The 20,174-nt window shown below is 36.7% G+C and overlaps 1 protein-coding gene across 2 annotated transcripts in view; it reads left to right on the plus strand.

Annotated features, from left to right (window-relative positions):
- The first annotated feature begins 221 nt into the window (after positions 1-221).
- Positions 222-20,174, plus strand: part of Ccnyl1 (cyclin Y like 1) — a 33,630-nt gene continuing 13,677 nt past the window's right edge. The window contains exons 1-4 of one of the 2 annotated variants that reach the window (XM_047543418.1): positions 223-733; positions 10,891-10,965; positions 12,605-12,639; positions 17,813-17,913. In XM_047543418.1, coding sequence (XP_047399374.1) covers positions 502-733; positions 10,891-10,965; positions 12,605-12,639; positions 17,813-17,913 — 443 coding nt within the window. In that variant the 5' untranslated portion in view covers positions 223-501. Of the gene's footprint in view, positions 734-10,890; positions 10,966-12,604; positions 12,640-17,812; positions 17,914-20,174 lie in introns of both variants that reach the window. The other variant, XM_047543419.1, reaches the window with a different exon arrangement.

The following is a 20,174-nucleotide window of genomic DNA, read 5'->3' on the forward strand; positions in this document are numbered from 1 at the left end:
GCCTGGGTTCCAGGCGGGCGCGTGGAGAGAACTCTGGGTCTGATTGGTTGCTCGTAACCAGGTGACCGCAGAACGCGTTCCGGTTGGCAAGTGCGGTCCAGGCTAGCGGCCCTCAGTCGGGAGGCGGCGGCGGAAGGAGGAGGAGCTCTGACCCCGCTCTCTGCCGGCAGTGGCTGCGCCTCTCAGCGCTTGTTGGGTCCCCACCCCTTTTAAATAAGCCGGTTTGGTCGCCGCCCTCGCAGACTAGTCGGCTCTGAAGAGGCAGCCGCGGCGTGGCGGCGGGGGTGCGGCCGAGGCCGGAGCCCTGCCCGGGGCCGGGCGGCGGGGCGGGGAGGCAAGCAGCGGGCGAGGCCGCGTCTGCATGTGCGGAGCAGCCCGGGCATAGCCCGGGGCTGCCGGCGCCGGCCGCGCCATTGTTGGGGGAGGGGGCGGCCACTGAGCGCGGCAGAGTCGGGGGCGAGTGAAGGCGCAGGCGGCGGCGGCGAGGAGCGGAGGCGCCCCATGGGGAACACGCTGACCTGTTGCGTGTCCCCCAATGCCAGCCCAAAGCTGGGCCGTCGCACAGGGCCGGCGGAGCCGGACTACGAGTCTGAGCTCTATGAGGCGGCGGCTGGGGACGCAGTGGCGGTGGCCGTAGCGCCGGCGCCCGCTGCCGTGGAGCCCGCCGAGTTAGATTTCGGAGCCGGCGAGGGCCACCACCTGCAGCACATCAGTGACCGCGAGATGCCCGAAGGTAAGGGGGCGGCGGCCACTGTCCGCTCTGGGAAGCACCTCTGGCCTCCGCCGCCGCCAGGGTCCCCGGGAGGCAGCCGCCGCCTCCGGCTCCTTCCTGCCCAGAGCCGGCTTTTCTGAGGCTGGGCACCGGGATGCAGACTGGCTCTGCCTGGCGTCTCCACCCCTTATTCTTTCCGCTCTGCGTCTGGCCAGCCTGTTTCCCTCCCTGCCTAACGCCCAGTTCTTGCCCCCTTTCATGTTCTTCAAGTCTGGCCTGGGACCCTCCAGTTCGTGGCCCTTTCTGGTTTTCTTTCTAGGCAGTGTCTCGTGGGACTTTATCAAGACTGTTTTGGTATATTCGCTTCCTTTGCTCAGTGAAAATTCAAATACCATCGTCCCTATCTTTACCTATCCAGATGGTACTTAAGTGAAGGAGCCAGGTGAGAACCTGATTGTTCCTTGCGCACAGCGGTTAGGGTAGCCCATACTCTAGCAGTTCAGACCCAGACGTTTGAGGATTTCTTTAGATTCAAATAGATGCTGCCATAGGAGTTTGTATGATATTAAGCAGACTGTGTTAAGTCGCCTGGATAGAAGCTGCTTTATTCCTCCCCACTGAAATTTGAACACAAAAGAAAAGAAAACCGGGGGAAGGGGGCCTTAAAATAACTCTGAAAAGTGTCAAATGTTACTGCCAGGGCTTCGGTGTTGTATTTTGTTTTTTACCCAAAGGACTTTACCCACGGAGTTCCGATTACTTTAATTCCCACTTTGATAAATGTATCTAAAGCCCTACTCCAGTCACTTAGCAGACTTCATTTACCCCTTTGGAGAGGACAGTTGAGGTGGTTCATGAGATTGCTGGTCAAACGTTTCAAAAGAGTCAAAACAAATTTAGGCTTTAATTAATAATGTAATGGTTTTGGAAATTAAAAAGCCAGACCTGCCAGCGTTGGTTTGTTTTTTTCCATGGCTTCCCCTCCTTCCCTTCCACCTCCCATCAGTAGAATCCTGTTCAGCACTTAGAATTTGAAGTGAAAGGAAAGTTCTTCACACTCTAAACCGCAGGAGGTAGGAGGAAGAGGGATGGGAGGTGGAAGAGAGGATACCTTTGATTTTTTACCTAGAATTTTGGAAATGGATGTATCTAGGTAAATATAATTCTAAGTGCGTGGTTCTTGAATGAAGACTAGATCCTTTGGAGTGGAAAACATCCTAAACTACAAATGTTTGCCCTGCTGGCCCATTTGTTTCATTTAAATGGCAGAGATTATTTAATACTATAGAGCAAATGTTTTATAGATCTACGTAAATTTTAGTTGGACTCAGTTTCTTTTGCTTGTTTGTGTCTCTTCTGTTTTCACAGTGCTGGGGATTGTACCAAGGGCCTCAGGTATGTTAGGCAAAGACTACCACTGAGTTTACCTCCCCAACCTGGCACTTATTTTCTTTATGTTAGAATAATTAAGCCTCATAATGGACATGCCTTTGTAACTTTTCAGAATATTCAAAAATTGTGAAAGAATGAACCAATATATGAATTAATTGTACCTTTAAAAATAAAGCATGTAAGTACTTGTGAAAGCTACTCTGCTTGGGTGGTGAAAGGTAAGTCTGATTTTACAAACCAATTAGTAGATGGGTAGTTGGATGAGAGTTCAAAAAGAACCTTTACTTAAATCTTTAGGATTTACAGCTTTTTCATGTGTCATACATCTCATTTGGCCCTTCCATATACAAAGGAAGCATGGTGTAATATTCCTGCCTTATGATGAAGAAAGGAAAATAGGAAATGGCTGTGTCAGACAGTTTATGGCTAATTTCTAACCCTGACTGACTAGAGGTAGTAGATATGCCAAATTTGTTCTTAAGAAAAAACTTTTCAAAAATGCATCTAAAGTAGGCCCATCTCTTACAACTTACTCCCATCTTAGTTCTGTTTAAAGTTTATTTTACAAAACTCAGAGGAAACATTTACCTCTTTATCCCATCTCATCTGTGCTTTAATTTCAATGAATAAGAATAAACAGAAGGAACAGGATGACTTAAATTATCAGTAAAGTAAATGGGTTTGTTCTGTTAACCTTGTATTGAAGCTGCAGATGCTCTGGACAAAGAACATGAGGAGAAGCTGACAAGAGGGCAAGTAAAATTAAAACTTTAATAAGAACTGTTAAGTCAGAAAAGCTGAAAAAATAGTTTGTGAGCATGGAATTTTTTGTTCTATGTTTATTAATATACCAGAGTTAAATTTTTAGTTTGTCTTAACATTGTTAGGACTGGGACTATAGCTCAGTGGTAGAATGTTTGCCTAGCACAAAGTCCTATGTTTGATTCCCCAGTACCTTTTTTTTTTTTTTTTTTAATTTTGGCATTTACTAAAGTGATAAGGGAAACCTCAGTTTCAACATTTGGCTATTTTCTTAAGTTTCCTTAGAAACAAGTCAGAACACCAAATATAAAGTATAAGCACATTGAAAATTTGCTTTTAATATCTTTATTTCAGACAATTTTACGCTGGTTTCCCTGGAAATGGAGAAAAACCTTAGATATGAAACATTTTAGCTATTCTACAATGAAGAATTATTTTGATTTCTTAGATAAAATCATACATAAGTGATGCTGTACTTTGTACTCTTTTGGAACATTTCAGAACATTTTTGAGATTATTTCAGAGATGTTCTTCAGAACCTAATGTGGATTTCAGATAGACTCAAAAGTAGTTTCTACTACCTTGCCTTTATTTTACAATGTATCTAATATAATTGATAGTAATATCAGTAACAGAGAACTAAGATCTTATTATCCAGTTTTATTACTGAACTTTTCATATAGCCTTTATGTTCTGACCTTAGGAGATTTGCTAGTTTGCTGGCTAAAGGTGCTCTTTTAGGTGACCCCTTTGAAGGGTTAGGGTAGGGAATAAATTGGCAATATGATGTGGAAAAAACCCTGGGCAGCTGGGCATGGTGGCGCACACCATAATCCCAGCAGCTAGGGAGGCTGAGGCAGAAGGATCATGAATTCAAAGCCAGCCTCAGCAATTTAGCTAGACTGTGAGCAACTCAGTGAGACCCTCTCTCTAAATAAAATACAAAAAGGGTTGGAGATGTGGCTCAGTGGTTATGTGTCCCTGGGTTCAATCCCCAGTATCCAAAACAAAACAAAAAACAAAATACCTGGGCAACAGCTCTGTCCTCTTTCTAGTACATGTTTTACCTCCCCTCCCCTACCACCATTCCCCTGACTGCCCCCGCTTTTTAAACATTTAAAACAAATTTTTAGTTGTAGATGGACACGATACCTTTATTTTATTTATTTATGTGGTGCTCAGGATTGAAACCGGTGCCCCATGCATGTTAGGCAAGTGCTTTACCACTGAGCACAACTCCAGCCTCTTGTTTTTATAAGATTACCAATGTGTTTGATGTAAAAGATTTAGGAAAAACAGAGTAGTCTTTCATTCACACTCAGAATATACTCAGGCTAACTTTGGTGTTGATTCTTCTGACCCTTTTATATTCATATAACTATAACATTGTTTATTTTATAGAATGAAATCTCTCTATATGTGCTGCTTTGTACATGTGCTTAAAACAATGAAATAATGACAAAGCTCCTGGAATGCTTGATAAGTATAGAGTGCTCCAGGATATTTTTCCATGCTAGCGCACACTGCTTCTACCTCATGCCCTTTTTGTAACTGCTAGTGTATCTTTGAGTATTTAGAGCATCGTTTATTTCCCTGACCCTTATCATTGGGCATCTTTTATAGTAAAATCAAACAGTACCATTATATGTTTGATTCTGGGGGTACAGATAAAAACACATTTTGATGACTTTTCTACTATAGAATTCAGATGGCATGTTTTCCCTTATGAAACAATTTAAATCCATAGGATGAGTCATTTTGTAGTTAAGGTGTTTTAGTATTAAATGTTCTTATGCCAAATTAATATTGACGTTTTGCTGGACATTAGGACTCTTTGTTGTTTGGTACTTGGTAGCTTATTTTGTGTCTTTAATTCTGAATAGCTACCACTCTTAAGATCTGAAAATATTGCTAGTTGTAGGTGACAAGAAATGGCACTAAAAGAAATCTTAGATGGTAATGGGAAAACAGGAGAAACTTAACTAGTTTTGAGTATACTACATTTATTGAGCACCTTTGAATGATCAGTATTCCAGATATAGGGCCAATAGTGGTACACAAGACAACTCTCTTCTTAACCCTGATCCTTACATAGTAGAATTGGGAGGGGTAGACAGACATGAATGATCAAAAATGTCAGGTGGTGAGGTGCTGAGAAGAAAGGAACAGGGCAGGAGAGCAGTTTTACATACCTTTACATGGGGTGGTGAAAGATGTCTATTCTCCTTAAGTGATGTGTAAGCTGTGCTAAAAATGAGAGGGAGCCATGTGTGGTGGGAGGAGCCTTCCATGCAGAAGGGACTATAGCAGAATAAAAGGGATGCCAGGAGGAAGGTGGTGGCTGTTGTGTGCCCAGTGGGTCTTAACAAAGAACCTGGACTTCAGTTGTATCGGGAAACCATTGGAGGGTTAGAGATAGGGGAATATATTCTTTAAAAAACAAAAAACCAAACAGACTAGCTGTTCTTTGAGAATACATTGTGAAGCATCAAGGGTGGAAGCAGGAAGACACACCAGGAGACCTGTGCCAGTAGTTCAGGGGAGAACCAATAGTGGCCCAAACAAAAAAGCCATATTAATAAGGTCCTAAAATGTCTGATTAAAGAAATAGAGCGAATCTAAAAGTAGGTAACAAAGATGAATAGACAAGCCACAGAAAAAGGAATGCAAGTGATCCTTAAAACATACCTTCAAACATAAGAAAAATGCAAATGAAAACTGTGGCAAATTCTCTTTGGAGCAAAAATCCAAAAACTTGACGGTACAATATTGGGTGAGGCCATGAAGGAGGTTAAATTCATATTTTGCTTGTGGAAATGCAAAATGTTTTGACCCCATCGAGAAGGATTTGGCATAATCTCACAACATTACAGATACATTTAATCCAGAAATCCCACTTAAAGAAATTTATTCTAAAGGTACATGACCATAGATATGAAACAATACATGTACCAAGTTTGTTGTATCATTTTCAATAGCAAAATGTTGATAATAATTCAAATGTCTAATAAGGGACTGGTAAAAGAAACTGGGACATTCATGCAGTGAATGTACATAGTGCATCTATGTAAGTATCTTTGTAGCTGAATGGAACTGTAAAGAATGCTTATGGAATGATTTCCAAGGTATATTACATTAAAAAAAAAAACATACAGCAATCTACTTGTAAGAAAGCAAGGAAAATAATACATATTTGCATATTTAAAACTCTTAACAACCATGGGGAGGAATTCTTGATGATCTTGTGCGTACCCTTTCTTTAGTGGTGACCAAAGCATGTTTGCTCAATATGTTATTTTTGGTATGAGTTTTCCAATGAAATCCTAAATGTCCACTTTTTTGCTTTTGAGTTTGTGAAAGCTTTGTTTTGTAATTGTGTGTATTATGCACTATAAAGACTAGTCTTGCATTTTATTTGATTCTCACCATGTTTTGGGTTAGACAGTATAGGACTTAAAATGGATTCACATAGGAGAAGATGGCCTCTGAAAGTGTAAATTAAATTTTCCAAAGTTTTGAAGAATAAGACTTGGTAGTTCAAGAATGTAAATTCCAGATATGTGGCATATAGGAAAATAATTTGTAGAATGGCTCATGGGCTTCTTTGGAAGCTACCTTCCCTGCTCCCAGCATATTAAAATAAATTCTTACTGTTAAACAATAGCATTGGATAATAGGCAATAAAATGGAGGTAGTGTCTTGTAATCTAGGAATGGTCTCAAACTCTTAAGAAATTGAGTAAAGTGCTCTTAAGAAATATATAATAGAAGAAAGGGTATACTGTAGTATCTGAAATGTCACATCTCAGTCATGATCACCAAAACATAAATTGAGAATTAAAACAGGGCAGGACAGAACTGATGGAGAGACGGGTCCAGAAATGAATTGGAAGCCACAGTTAGTATCACCAGAGGCTAGAAAAGAGAAGCCAGACAGGAGCTCTGCTGTTGTCCTCTGCTGAGGCAGGCCAGCACCAGCTCAAGGCTGCCAGGTGAAGAATTACCTCATGGGGTTGGGTTTGTAGCTCAGTGGTGGAGTGCTTACCCCTCATATATATATATGGGCTTCATACTCAGCACCACATAAAAATAAATAAAGGTATTGTGTCCATCTACAACTTAAAAAAAAAAAATTACCTGATGGTGGAAAATGTGGACTCAGATAAAATCATTGTTTGCATGGTAATTGTGACACTTAAAAACATTTGTGTATTCTTATAATGTACAGTAAGGGATGATCGATGCAGGTCAGTAAATGCATTAAGTCTTTCAGGTGCCCAGAAGTTGGCCCCGAAACTGCTGACATCTTTTTAATTAGGATATATTGAAATCAATGTTAAAATCAATATCTCTCTGAAATATGCTTTTTCTGTCCAATAGTTTCTTGGTCACTACCCTCTCCCTTTAATATTTTGACAAGGAAATAATTTCATGACAGTTTATGGTTGCATAATTTCAACACTTAGCCTTTAGTAATGCACTTCATTTATTCTAAGTTGCATATGTTTTTTGCATTTTTAACATCTGTGCAGTTAAGTTGAATCATACAACTGATAGTCTTAGAGGAATAGCAGTTTTTGATATCAAAGATGTTTACATTAAGACTGGAGTTTAGTTTTTCTTTTAAACTACTTTTCCTACATCAGCCTATCATGCTGCCAAATTAATTACAATTTAAATTGATAATACAAGGTGTCTTACAATATAATTTTAATCATAACACTCCTAATCATGAGATAAAAGAGTATTTTTTCTTGGTCTAATACATTTTTACAGATTTCTAAAAAAAATAACTTTTAAGGAGTTTACATCATAAGACACATGGTAATTGATATATTTTTATTTTCCTGACATCTCTAAATCAGATGCGTGCATGTTTGTGGGACCTGATGCCTTGCTTAATAGTGGGCAGTTTTACCTTTGTGATAGTGGAAATAGTGTAGTATGATTTATCAGAGTCTCCTTAGGCTCTTGGCAGTAGATTTAATGGAGAGTGCAGAAATAATAGTGTTTATGAGTTTACTATCTAATGACTTAAATGTCTATTTTGTACATGTAATACCAACATCTGGTATTTAGCATTAACAGAAATGCAAGTTACATACAAAACTGTGGTGGGCTATAGACAAAAATCAGTATTTTCTGAAATCCTTGTGTAAATTGACAACATTAAGGCCCTAGTGGATACAATGCCTACAGTATATATAAATATATGAAACTCACCAAAATGGAAATAACCACTGTTAACCACTGGAGAGTAGTCAAAAGTGTGATTAAATATATGCAAATTAGAGTCATAGTAATGTGCCTCATTCACATAAGCAGGTCTTTTTTAGGTATCCGGAACTGCATATGAATTAAAACTGGTGTAATTGTTAACATGTGCCTTCCTTTAGAAAGCAATTTAGCAATTATATGTGTTGAACTATGAAAATGATCCAACCTTTTGGTCTAGTCACCCCACTTTCATAAGTCTTTCCAAGGGAATAAAAAGAATAATTTAAAAACACTATGCCCTTAAAGGTTTTCCTTGTAATACTAGAAGTGTTGTAAGTGCCTAAATCCCCCCAAAATAATCAAGTATAGGAATGACACTTGGCTGCACCTTTATGTATCTATGCATTAAATATTAAATATACTGTAAGGGGGTTAGAAATCATTTTCATGTAATAATACTAAATTGTATACTGTTAAGAGGATTTTCTTCCTTTTTAGTTGTTCATTTGTTGCAGCGCCCAGGGCCTCAGACATTCTAGACAAGTATTTTACCACTGAGCTACATCCCCAGCCCAGGAGCTGTCCCTATCATACTGGGGATTGAACCCCAAGGCCCTCTATCACTGAGCCACAACCCCAAGAACAATTTTTTAAATGTGCATGAGAAAAGCAATTAAATGTAATGGTTATGAGAGCATTGATAATTTTTAAATTTGGCTTTAAATTTCTGTTTAATAAGATTTATTAAATGAGCAAGTGATTTATTCATCTCTACCTTTGGTATGTTCATTAATACTGCTGATTAAGCAGGTCTCTTATATTTGCAAGTTAAAATCTATGTCTAAATAGTTTTATATAACCAAGGAATTTACAGATCAGTTAGATACAACCTGGCCCAGGAATTACATGATATCAGAACCTCTCTCAGTCCTGCCACCCTCTCTTCATCTCTTCTGAAAAGACTTTTCTTTTCATGATTGCAAAGTTAGCAACAGCTGCTGACTTAGCTAGCTAATGGTCCTAGAAAACAACTCTGCCATTTTCCTCTTAGTCTTGGGAACTCTCAAGAGTTCTAATTGATTGTCTAGCTCAGAGTCATATGGTCCACTCTAACACCTAGGGTAGGAGGTAGAGTTGCCAGCTTGCCACTTGGGCTAATTTTACTTTTTGTCTGTAGGTTGTCATTTCTTTTATGCCACTCTTCCTGAATATTGTCTAAAATACATAGCAGCATATTTTGATTTTAGGATTTTTATGAGTCTTTTAGGCCTGCTCCCCTTTAATTGAGATACTTTAATTTTCCTAGAATTCCAGTGAACATTTTGAATTAAACTTTACATAGGTGCTGCTATGTTATATGGCTATTTCTGCACATTTTTAAGATACTGTAATAATTTTGCAAATTATATTTTAAATCCAAATGGTAATATATTTGCTTTGTTTTTGGTAGGAAGTAGTCCTAAATCCCTTCAGAAGCTTTGGATTGGAGATAGCTGTGAAAGTCTCTCCCTGTCATTCTGTGCTCACATGATATTTTTACACATAGCTAACGTTGTCTCATCATCCTTTCATTATGTGAAAAAAAACTTTAACTGTTTTGTGGATCTTTTACTTAAGAATAGTTTTCTTCAAAAGCATTTTAATAAACTTCCATGAATAAGTTTCCATGAAGGACAGAGTGATTTAAACAAGTTTCTGATCTGACAGTACCATTAAAATGGATGATTCAGATTCCCATTAAACCAGATAGTCCCAAATTAATGTTCTTGCAAGATTCGAATGATATTACCTGGAGGGAGAGAAAGAATTTTAAGTAGATAAATTTGTGAAATGCTGAGTGTATGTATATCAGTGTGCATTTTGATTTTGTGAGAGCCTTGGATATAAATATATTATGATTTGGACATTGAATCCCTTTTTTTAAAGTAGGACAATTATTAAAATATGATTTGGGAAATACTGCCTTACTACTATTCTGTCTGGTTCTTGGTCCAGTTTCTTAAATGACTTGAGATGGACATTGCTTAAGAGTATTTAGATTCCCACCTTCATGACAACTTTTGCTATCCCAAATGGGATATTTAAAAAATTTATGAATCTGTTTTATAGTCTTGAGTAAATAGAAGATTATCTCGTCTTGCTCCCTAGGTGAACTGCAGAGATTAAGAAGAAAGAGAGAAGAGTATAGTCTTGGAAATTTAGGACAGAAGTTTATTAAAAAAAATCAGTTACTATCATGGAAGTGTTCATGTAGGTTAGGCCATTGAATTTTTATGCAATACTCTTATACCTGCCATGATGAATAGCCCACAAATAAGCCGAAGCTAACTAGCTTAATTTACTTGTTGAATGACATTAGAATCAGCCTTGTGATTGTCTGAAAAACATTTGCCAAAACAATCTCATTTTAGCATATTTGGTATGTTAAGCCAGTATTTGACAGTAATTGGTCAAGGCATCTCTTGTTGTTTAGACTGCTCCTGAAATGTGCTGGTAATATCAGCACAGAGAAGGGTGCTTGCATTTCTGGAGAATGAGAAGTGGTGAGCACATGTATAGTTCATGTAAAAGTTGCGTTCAATTACCTTAATGCCTAGCCTGGTTTTACTCCACATGTGTGGAGAGAATCTGGGATTTTACAGTTCTTCCGTAGAGTTTTTATATTGTTGCCTTTGTTTCCTACATGTTCATAATTAAAATTTTTTTCTAAGATTATTAAAGGTGACTAAAGTTGATATGTAGTTATTTTAAAGACCATCTACTCTTTTACTGAACTAAATTATCACATCCTTTTCTCTTTCTCTTTAGATCTAGCTTTGGAATCAAACCCTTCTGACCATCCAAGGGCAAGCACAATTTTCCTGAGCAAATCTCAGACAGATGGTAAGACAATATTTTTCCCCACCAAAGAAAGGACATTTTATATGATATATCATAGAAAGTATTTAGAAGAATTCTTACATCAGTTTAAAATTTTAAACTTTACATATATTCTACATGACATCTTAATATGGGATGATACACTTCTCTCCTTTGTCACTCTTAGAACTGGTAAACTCTGTTTATACCTTTGTTACCTTTTATCAAGGCAATTGTCACATGATTTAGAAGTAGTCATGGATTTATACCTAGTATTCCATGTTATCTTATCCACCCCCCTTGGTCCTCAAGAGTGTATTTTAAAGATAAATCATATGAAATAGGTTTTAATTAGATTTTCATGTGAAGAAATTTTAAAAAACAGTTGTTTATATATGGGGATTGAATCTGATTTTGAGCTTATTTTACAATGCTCTAAACAAAGGAGCCTGTCTCACATCTAGATTTATACTACTCAGAACTTTTAAGCCACTCACAGCTTTTTCATTCTAATGTATTAAAAACTGGAACAAACATGAATTATAGTGTTTCCCAGGAGGTTAAGCCAGTGTATGAAAGAGTATAAGTTTCCTGTGTCCTGCTTGTTTTAGGATGAACCATCAAAATTGTAGTATATTTCTTTATCCCTGCTTTTTTCTTTAATGTTTGGTCAAAGCTTTTTTTTTTTTTTAATGCTAAAAAGAAAAAATGGTCAAGTTTTTCAGCTTATTACAAGAAGAATATAAATAGTGGAGGGTTCTGTAATTACATTTGGAGTAATGCAGCACAGTAAAAATTGGGGGTTGCAATGTGTGTACTTTTCCTGTCTTGAGCCAACCATTTCTGGTTAGCATTGCTATATGTCTCAGTTTCTTTAAGAGCTGTGTGCTAAGAGTGTGAGGAAGAAAAAAAAGAAAAACTATCCCTTGCCTCTCTTCAGTGGGAAGGATTGTGTAACTACAGTGCCGTCTAGCGTTAAAGGAGGAGGCATGTGGGAAACAAAGTGTGGCCCAAGCATGTACTTTTCTGGCCTTAATGAGAGCATAAAGAAATCTGTGTGCTGTAGATAATCATGTTCAATTAGGTTAGCACACTCATTTAAAAATTTAAATTTAAGCTGGGCTACTTTACAATTGTATGAAGACCCATTAATTTTTTTAGCAACATATTTTGGTAGATTATCAATAGGTGGATCAGGATGCTTCCAGGGATTCCGATGCATCTAGAGATGGGTGCCTAGCCACAAACCATTTCCTAGAGCTGTTAGATCCTGGTAGCTAAAGTAAGCAGTATGGAAATACAGAACTGGAAAGTACTACTATTTAGTGATTCAGATGTGCAATAGGTGTACTATCTTATTAGCTATATTTCCCACCTGGCCCAATTTGTTTTGCCCCTTTTGTTTATGGAGAGTCTTTCAGTCTCTCATTTGTACATAATAGATTATCTGCTAGATAAAAAGATAAAACTAAGTTTTTAGATTTTACTTATGAAACTTATCTTGCCAGAAGATTCAGATTATTAATTTTTTGGAAATTATTTTAAAAAAAATAGAATTGAACTTTGTTATTTCGTATATTGGTAATCCATCAAATACTTAGCTACTTTTATTTTTCTATGGCATTTGTATCAGAATTGATCAGTTAATTTTTTTCATTCTTAGTGCGTGAAAAGAGGAAGAGCAACCATTTAAACCATGTAAGTAAACAGTTGAACAGTTGAGAAATTATAGTGAGTTAAAAGTATGTCTGCTTTGATTTTTAAAATATATAAATATATAATGGGCATTCATTACTGTTAGCAGGGTTCACTTTTTGTGGATTTTTAAATCTCTTCAATTTCTTAAGTATTAAATCAGGGAAATCTTCGACTTAGTAATGTCCGTTTTTAAGGATTTCTGACAGTTAAATTTCAGTAACATGGTTTGTGGTAGAAAGATCTGCCTGAAATATTTTTGCGTTAATTTTGTAGTCCTTTTTATTATTATTATTATTATTAAAGTAACAAACTATTAGTCAGGTTTTAGTATTAGCTATTGATTTCTTGTAATTTGCAGCAGGTGGAAAGTTCAGCTTCCTCATTCCACTCTGACGTTATTCCCTTGCTGTCTTTCCTTGACATATATCACATTTTATTATTAAATCACTAATTGATTACATTGTGCAAATATTTTTCACTGCTGAGTCATATGGTATTTTGTGCCGCCTCCTGGAGGTTCAGCCTTAATTCTTCCTCATGAAAAGATATTTCTGAAATCTTTTTGAAAAGAAATCTTTTCAAAATCTTTTTTCAGAAAAAAATTTCTGAAATTTTTAGTGAAATTAATTTTCTATTTTCACTTGCCTGTTATTTCCCCACCCAATGTTGTAGCATTTCCACGTGCTTATAAAAAACATATTCTTCTCCTCAAACACATCTGTTTAGTCTTCCTTCTGGAGGCAGCTCTTCTCAGCCTTTTGTCATCCTACTCTAAAACAGACTGATTTTTCCTTAAGCTACTCTCTGCTTGTTTTCCTGGGGTGTCTTTCTGAAGTCATCTGGGATCTCATGTAACTGCTCTTTTGTGTTGGATCCTCGAGTTTCTGTGTTTCCCTCTGTCACATAAATGTGCCATTCCTATTTGGTAAAAGTATAGGATTCTAGGTTGAAACTAATTTTCACAGTGGTGAAGATGTTTCTTTATTGTCTTATTTATAAATTTGTTGCCATGGTATGATACACTGTATATAACCAACTTTGGTAATTTTCTCCCATCCCTTCTCTGAAAGCTTTAGTATCTTCTCTATCTGGGGGATTCTGAAATTGCATGATATGGCTTGTTATGAACCTTTTTATGTTATTGGGGCCATTAAGTTTACAAATCATCTCTTTTTAGAAAATTTTCTTTCTTGTATTTTATTGATATTTTCTCTCTCTTTTTTTTTTTTTCTTTCATTCTTGTCATTCAGATATTGGGCTTCTTTGACCAGTATTTCTACACCAGTGTCCAACTTCCATCCTTCCCCATTTTCTGGTTTTTCTTAAGATCCCTTGAGTCTGTGCTTTAACCTTTCTATTGAGGTTTTTCCCCTTGAGTTTTAATTTAGACCTGAATTTTTAGCCCTCCCATTAATTTCTTTTTTCTAGCCCTTGTCAGTGGCTTCCCTCAAATGTGTGGTGGACCCTGAATTTTTCTGCTTGGAAGCACCACGTATGAGCAGGACTTGTTAACTGATGGGTTTCACTCCATGGATTTGGAGGCCATGCCAACTTTGCATTTGTTGAGACCTCAGTGTATTATCTGGGGACCCTGACTCTGATACAGTTCAGTTTCTTCAGAGAAGGATCTCCTAGTTTTCTGCCTAGGGAAGTACATACATGGCTGTTCATTTTCCAGAGGTTGGGAAAGGGAGGTATGGAGTTCACCATTTAGTGTGTAGTTTTTTCCCATTATTTTCCAGGTTTTAGCCCTGGTATCTCTGAGACTTGTAACCCTAAGCCCAGAAACTGTCAGGTTTAATATATCTGGAGAACTAATATCTAGATTCCTTATAAAATGGAGGACAGATGAACTTTGGGCTCTAAGCCCAGATTCCCTATTGACCTCCTTTACCTTTGTTTTATGTTTCATTCCAAGGTGCTTTGTGCCTCTGAATTCTGAGTCTCTGTGGGTTCTGCAAGATAAACCGGCTTGTTTATTCCTGCCAGTCACTCATGGCCACCAGAATTGTGCTTCTACTCTTTTGTCATGTTACCTAATTCCTTTATCTAGCTACTTTCCGTATTTCAAACATTAAAAACCATCTCTCCGTCCTATCTCCTAGCCTTATATATAATCTGTATTTTATATCCTTAATGAGATTTCAGGAGGAAAAGGAAATAGATGTGTGGTCAATCTTCCATGTTTAATAAATGAATTTAGAACTTGTATTCAAAGTATATATCTAAGTTCAAACTCAATATGCTTAATGATATTGATCCAAACTTTTAAAAGTTTTACCTGTAATTAGCATACAATAAGGCTATATTTTAGAATTCCTTTCAAACCATACATCCTGCCATATTGTCCCATTACTGTTTGACAATAGATGGAACATGAATGCATAAAGTGTTAGAAATTTTCAAGTTAATTAAACATCATTAGTTCTTAACACATCCAAAACAAGAGTGAGAGAGCGAGAGAGAGAAATAAATGAACTTCAGGTTTTTTTTTTTTTTTTAATGGATTAAAATAAGAGGCTATAGGTACCATGGGAAAAGTCAGTGGGTAGAGACAGGATTTCAACAAGTTCTTGACCTTTGATGGTAAGGTTCTGATTATGATTTGCTAGACTACTAGGTGTGATTATTTTCTAGTCTTTGCCATTTGACCTTAAGTCTACTAAGTACTCCCTTTCCTGTAAGGATTACAAAATTCTGAACCTTATCATTTGTGCTGACTGAAAGAAGAAAGATGCTGTTGTTTGTGTCTCTTTTAGTAATCATCTGTCAGAAATGTTTCTGCTTTTTTTTTTTTTTTATATCCTTATGTTTGTCAGGATACTTTATTGTGGTTGTGAGCCAGCAGTGATAAGGTTTTAATCATAAAGGGCAAATTATCCTAATTTTTCAAGCAAGATGAGAGGAAAGTTACTTGTTGGTAGCTATATTCTAGGCTTTGCTCGGAGGATTAGTTTTGCTACTCTCTAGTCTCAAGACTGAAATATTGGTATAACTGGCAGTGACAGGTATGCCCTCTGTTCTGTATTGGCAGCAGAGAGTTTTTGCATTCAGCTTTTCTGGTCACTTTGAAATTTGGGAATGACTTGATTGCAGTGGGTGGGAGGGTAGCAGAAATGACTCTTCCTACAAAATGAATGATCGCTCTGTCTTTTATCAGTTTAGAGTAAGCGTAGACTAATGGGGAAGTGATGAGTGTATTTTGGCTGGATCTAGCCAGTAAATTGCTGATTTACTACAGAGCTCTCACAGGCTGTAAGACCACATCTAATTAAAAATTTTAAATGACTTGGCATTAATGTTTTCAAGACAAGCAAATATATGTTCATGATAGAAAAAATTGTAAATAGAGAAAAGTGAAAGAAAATATCACCCAAAGTTCTACCAACTAGTCTATATTTTCGTTGATTTTTCACCCTTTTTATTCCCATATGGAGATTTTATTTCATCACTATACATGTTAACTGAGTAGCTTAAGAAACATATCCAACTTTAGGTATAGGTAAAACATTTTTAGCTAGAAGGAGAATTTATTCCTCCAAATAGTTATACTTTTCAAAAATATAACTTCTAGCACTTTTAACAAAGAGAGTTAAGTGACTTTGCCGTGAAAACATCTGAAGAAAGCAAAATACAACTTTATATACTTCATAGATATTTCTGTGGACAACTGGTGGACTTTTTAAGTGCTCTGTACTTTCAGCTAGGTCTCCTGCCTGCCCCATCTTTCATTTATTTTGGGAGCTGCTGATGGGAGAAAGTAACAGCATGATGAAAACCTTTATATTGATAGGAGGAAGGAAGGCTTATCTGAATTGGCTTTTTTTTTTTTTTTTAAGAACATTAAAATCATTAATATTGTGTGGTTTTAAAGAATGCTGCTGTTAATCTTCAACTATTCAGTGATGAGATTTGGTTATTGGCCTTTTAAGGATGAGAATTGTTTTAATGTAGTTTAGGCTGTTTTAGTATCTGACTATTGCTATATTCTTGCACCCTTTATACCCTCTGCAAATAAATGGATACTTCTAAAGTGTTTTAATGATAGTTTATTTAGAGGCCTCAAAAAGTTCATTGTCACCTCTTCAGTAGCACTTCAGATAAATTTTCACTAATTTGTATCTGTAACAAGATTTGTCTTCCAAATTGTAATTGATTCTTAAATAGTAATTTGTCAAATAGTTGCTCAACTCCCTAACTTGTCCCCAATTCTGTGCTCAGCAGCTGGAGATAGGAGCAGTAAGAGTCCTCCCTTCTTTGGAGAAACTTAATTTCTTATGTGGGAGATATACCCTGCAAGGAGTATCCTATAACAAGTGGTGAATTGGAGGATGAGTTTTGTGGTCTGGCTGCTGGCAAAGGTATCCTGGAAGGTAGAAGGAGTCAAACTTCTGGGACAAGGAAGAAAAAGACTTTGGGCAGAGAGCAGCACTAATGAGGCAGGAAGGTTGTGATATGGGTCAAATAAGAGAAAAAACTAAATAAATCTGAGATTTTCATATAAGTAACATAATGGCAATCTACTTAAAAGTGAAGTGAAAGTTTTTATCATCTGATTTTGGATGTGAGAGAATCTTAAGGCAATAATTTTACCCTTTACATAAAGGAATAGACTCAGACCTATGGTCCCAAGCCTTGTTAGTGACTGAACAGCCCTGACACATAGCCTCTGACTCCAAAACATTTGTGTAATCACATAAGACATTTAAAACTAGCAAATTAGTAAATTTAGTATTAGACTTCCACTTATTGCAGCAAACTGCTCTTGTGCCAGTATTATTTAAGGCATAACATTTTATTATAGTTACTAAATAGTAGAAATAAAACCTCTCAACTGCTTTTTATTGCTTAAGAGGAAAACACTGAAATCTTATTTTAAACTTTTTCCAGTATTTATTAAGGGAATTAATTCATAATAGATGCTTGTCAGGTTTGATTGTAGGTCCCATACCAAGAGCAGCATTTTATAACCCATTCCTCAAACATCATCTGTGAAGTTAAGAGCCTCCAGCGGGTTTCCTGTAGAGCCACACATGATATCACATTCAAGCAATTCACAGAGTATAAGAAATATCTTAATGCTTTATCGTTTGACATTTTAACCAAGGAAAATAAACACATTTTATAGATTTAACTTACTGTGACATTTTCTTCTATTTCCCTTCCCCTTCAGGTATCTCCAGGGCAGCTTACTAAAAAGTATAGCTCATGCTCAACAATATTTCTAGATGACAGCACAGTCAGCCAGCCTAATCTTAGAACCACAATAAAATGGTGAGTACAACTAGGTTGCCAAAGGCTGAGTGACAGACCCCTTTCTGCTAAAAGCATCCCAGCCATACTTGGTAATTTCAGCTATTGACTGTCCTTTTAACGAAATTGGGGTCAAGTATATATTGATTTTAAGGACCTGAATGTGAGTTTTCAATTTCCATTTTAATCTCAGACTTTATGGTGAAAGGGAAAGCCAGTTAGTAAATAAGGAATCCCAGGAAAAGTGTACCTCTTTATTTGATGCATTTTTGTTGTTAAGACACTGTTGAACATAAGAAGAGGTGCTTTTTTATCAGATGTTGCTGGGGAAAAAAAGTTATGAATTACAGGCCTAAAATCCTGTTTACTACTTTGGAAACTAGGAGGAAGGAATATCTAATCTTCTCCTTGCACCATAGCATATTGGCATTTGAAATAACAGATGCACTTTCAAAACATCCAAGATGAAAACATCCAAGATGAACCTTTTAAACTTATTAAAATAACAACAACAAAAACAGGGTACAGAGCTTCCCCACTATATTGGGGTTGTCCAGGTAACATTATTAATGTCTTCTTGGGGGTGTAAGAACTGATTTTTTTTTTAAGAACATAGTTTGGAAAGTGCTTTTTCAGAATATTAATACTCTTACCCCTAATTTTATTTTTCAGTCTAAAAACCTAATTAGCCTGATTTTGTTTCTAATATACCAGCATTTTTATTTCTTAACTATTATCAGTAACTTCTACCTCAGTTGAAAACTGCAAGTTCACACTCACAATAATGTAACTTTCCTCTCACACTTAATAACAGTATTTTAGCAAAAATCGAGCCTTGTCTAAAGTCCTGAGATTTGGCATCTATTGAGTAATCACTGAATGTTTGTTTTTAGCCCTAAATAGCCATGATTAAAATACCACTCTTCTGTGACTAGAATTCAAAAGATTCTGATGTTTCAGTGTATAATTCAAAGAGTAACCTTGCTAACACATGTAGGTTTCATGCTTTTTATTCCCTTAACTGAGTCTGTTGTTTAGAAGTCTGTGTTTGGAAGTACAATAAGTTTTAGTTTTTTCATTAAATTATAAAAATAATCACTCAGTGCATTCACTATTGGTGAAAGAAAGAGTAACTGAGTAATAGGGCAAATTGACTTTCAGGAAAAATTTGAAAAATGTTTATCATGGATTAGTAGTGCATTGTTCTGAATGGAATGGGTAAGCCTTCTTAGAATCACCTATGCAAGTGATTTTCCAAGTACATTCCCGCAAATGTGCATTTTCCCACCTTCCTCTTCCCCTTCATCCATAGGTTCTCACAAGCCTTTTAGGAAACCAGTGATGGATATGAAGTGCACTTATATAGACAAAACATTCAGGTGATTCTGATCTTAACCCTAAGTCATTCTCAAACTTTACTGCACATTGGACTCACCTAGGGAACTCTAAAATCGTTCTTGATGCCCAGTTAATTGGAAAGTCTCAAGGTGGAAGGTCAGGTCTGTTTAAACCTCCTCAGGCAATTTCAATGTGCAGCTAAGTTTAGGAGCCACTAGAGAACTGCTTCTGATTGATTGGTGGGACCTTGGGCAAATCATTTTTAAGCCTTGGTCCCTTTTATCTGTAAAATGGGTTGTTGGATGAAATGCCATATAAAGTTTAGTGGTCCTTTTTTAGCATATGACATCAAATTCTGTAATTTTAACATCAATTTTGGAAATAAAACTGTTGGAAGCACTATAGAAGTATCCATCTTTGATGACAGTAATGTTATTTTTTTAATTTAAATTTAAAAATTTAAAATACTGTATACACCTACTTTTAAAATTCAGATTTGCCTTCCCTCATTTTGAACTTCATTTTAGAGCAAATGGAATCCTATAATTTATGTAAGAGAACCCTTTTTCCCCTAATACAAAGCATCTTTGGATAACTTATGAATACAGTAATATAATGTGTGAAGAGTTGTCTGTTTATTAATATTTTGTTTAATCCAATTTGGAAATACCTGCCATTAATATTATACTATTTGGTATTATGCTACGTTGTCAGGGCTGCTTACTGCAGGATAGGTAGACCTATCTTCATCTTTTGTGGGCACTTATACTTACTAATTTTCTACTAGTAATGCAAAAATGATTTTAAATGCTTTTATTTGGTATATAGCACTTTCATTTTTTTCACTTTTGGGGAAATGAGAAATGGTGGGCAGGTGGATAGTGTAACTAAATCAACTGAAATTCTGGGCCTAACAACTTTAGGGGAGTGGAGGAAATCTGTGT

This window comes from Sciurus carolinensis, chromosome 3 (genome assembly GCF_902686445.1).
Source record: "Sciurus carolinensis chromosome 3, mSciCar1.2, whole genome shotgun sequence".
NCBI lineage: Eukaryota > Metazoa > Chordata > Mammalia > Rodentia > Sciuridae > Sciurus > Sciurus carolinensis.